Raw genomic sequence first — 2,107 nt, 5'->3', positions numbered from 1 at the left:
TGCAATTTATTACTAAGGTCACCGCTTAATTCTTCAACAGTTTTCTTTGTGCTAGTCATTTCCTAGAAGTAAAAAAGCAAAATCATAACAAGCTAACATAGCAATTACTTCTTCAAGGTGCTTTAGTGTATCTTTCAATTTTTCTGATTCTTTGTTTAGTGCCTTTATTTTAGTAGTTATAATGATTAATGATGAAAGACATGTTAGATTAATTACTTTGCAATATTCAAGGTCCACTATCAAATTTTGAATAGCTTTATCTTTATCCTAACAAGAAAAATACAATATATAAATAAAATGCACATCAGCTACCCTCAAATCATTTTGAAGGGTTTCTTGGGCTTTCACTAGTAGCCTTTTGTCATCTTCTACTTTAGCAATTTGATCCTCAAGCTCTCTGACTTTAGTGCCTTGATCTGATGGACTATTATTATCACCACCACCAGCCTATACGATGATTACATTATAAAATGCATGGATTTGCATTCAGAGCAGCTTACATAAGCTGCTAATTGCTTCTCTAGCTCCTTGATTACTGAAGATTGATACATTGATTCTGTTTCCTTTTCCGCCAGAGCTTCATGATACTCTAGAATCTGTTTATCCTTATTTTCACAATCTCTTTTATATCGATCCCTTTGTAACGTAACCATAATTAGCTCCTGTAATAGGTCAAATCATAAAAGTGTTACCTTTTATACACAAAGAAAATGATATGATCTGGCATTGCAAAACTAACTAAGGGCCCAGGATTCTCATACATAATTAAACAAATCCACTTATAAGTAAATTGATAAAAAAATTGAAAAAATCTACAAAGAGGGGCTGATCTGGGGCTCATCACTTGTTGGTACTTTTTACCTTTTGATCTAATTCTTTAGTTTGTGTGCCATGAGACGCATTTCTTGTGCTAGGCCGAATAGGAAGAGTAGTTTTTACTTCAATTTTTTCTTCTTCATGAGGAGTTGCCATATTAAAAACAGGAAATTCCTTATGTAAACAATTTTGGCAAATTTTACTAGCAATACATGTATAATAATAGTAAAATATTAAAAAATTAATTATTAATATTATTAAGGATGTTAAGAATTGATGGGATTTTGTTTTCTAACTAACGATGACATCACAATCAAATAATCTAAAATAAGTTACAATGTAAAATTAACCATTATTACAACACTAATATTAATTATTATTATTATCTTATTCCAGTACAAAATTCATTTATGTGGCGTCTAAGCTTTTGTATTTCCCCTACACGATACTGTTTTCCACATCTTGGACAGACCAGGTTAGGATCGTAGGGCCTGTCATCATTTGGATCATCATTAAATATAACCTCATCTGTGTTTGGCCCTCTACTTGCTTTACGTACTTCATCAGCCATTTCTTCTATTTCTTTTGTCAGTTGACCCTTTGGTCTTGATTCATCTTGTGTATCGGAATCATTGTTGGTTTGTTGGTGTACTGGTTTCTGCTTGAGATCTGCTTGTCTTCTCATACGATCAACTTCAAGCAATGCATCATCAGCTTTCCTTGCTAATTCTTGTCTCTTTTGTTCAGCAACTAATGATTCTTCTGTTGGTTGCACTTTTTGTGCTGCTAATGATGAGTCTTCAACCTGTTGAGGTGACTGACTCCAATCACTGCTGCCTTGTTGATTATATGATTTAAACATCCTAGCCATTTCTTCTTTAGAGATAAAAGCAGGACTATCATCAGGAACACTATCACTATCAGTATGGTGAGCAGGAGTGATTCCCTCAGTCTTTGATACTACTAACATGCCATCACCATCACTCTGTACCACTGGTGCAATAGTAAAGCCTGGACGTTCAGCAATACTGGGAGGTAAAGGATGCTGAGGTTTCCTGACGCTGGGTGACAACCTAGGAGTGTCAATTACAGGTGTAGTTCCTGACTTATAAGCATTTACTTTCTCCATTAATACCTATAAAATACAAGACAGTGTTCCATTAAGTATTTAATCAAGGCTTTACATGTATTTACTTTATTAGCTTTCCTCATTCTTTCTATTTGATCCTCTAGTCTAGCTCGTTCTTCATGATATGCTCTTAATAATTCTTCTTTATTAGCAGACACATGG

General features: G+C 34.1%; 2 protein-coding genes and 1 long non-coding RNA gene across 3 annotated transcripts; all 3 read right to left on the bottom strand.

Annotated features, from left to right (window-relative positions):
• Nucleotides 1-299, bottom strand: LOC109589482 (uncharacterized). The gene is made up of 3 exons (XR_002188719.1): nt 217-299; nt 109-162; nt 1-62 (listed from the first exon to the last, which is right to left on the bottom strand). It is a non-coding gene; the product is annotated as an uncharacterized LOC109589482 (long non-coding RNA).
• Nucleotides 300-303: 4 nt separating this feature from the next.
• Nucleotides 304-983, bottom strand: LOC109589479 (uncharacterized; the record flags this gene model as incomplete). The annotated part of the gene is made up of 3 exons (XM_020005557.1): nt 862-983; nt 501-662; nt 304-447 (listed from the first exon to the last, which is right to left on the bottom strand). Coding segments are annotated over exons 1-3 (417 nt in total), but the record flags the coding sequence as incomplete, so codon positions are not given.
• A 151-nt stretch (nt 984-1,134) lies between these two features.
• On the bottom strand, nt 1,135-2,101 carry LOC105315246 (uncharacterized). The gene is made up of 2 exons (XM_011409814.2): nt 2,011-2,101; nt 1,135-1,951 (listed from the first exon to the last, which is right to left on the bottom strand). Exons 1-2 carry the CDS (start codon nt 2,026-2,028, stop codon nt 1,199-1,201), a joined length of 771 nt encoding a protein of 256 aa, XP_011408116.1. The 5' UTR covers nt 2,029-2,101; the 3' UTR covers nt 1,135-1,198.
• Nucleotides 2,102-2,107: the final 6 nt, after the last annotated feature.

This window comes from Amphimedon queenslandica, unplaced genomic scaffold (assembly GCF_000090795.2).
Source record: "Amphimedon queenslandica unplaced genomic scaffold, v1.1 AMPQUscaffold_11270, whole genome shotgun sequence".
NCBI classification, from domain to species: domain Eukaryota; kingdom Metazoa; phylum Porifera; class Demospongiae; order Haplosclerida; family Niphatidae; genus Amphimedon; species Amphimedon queenslandica.
This window is presented reverse-complemented; position numbering and strand designations above follow the sequence as displayed.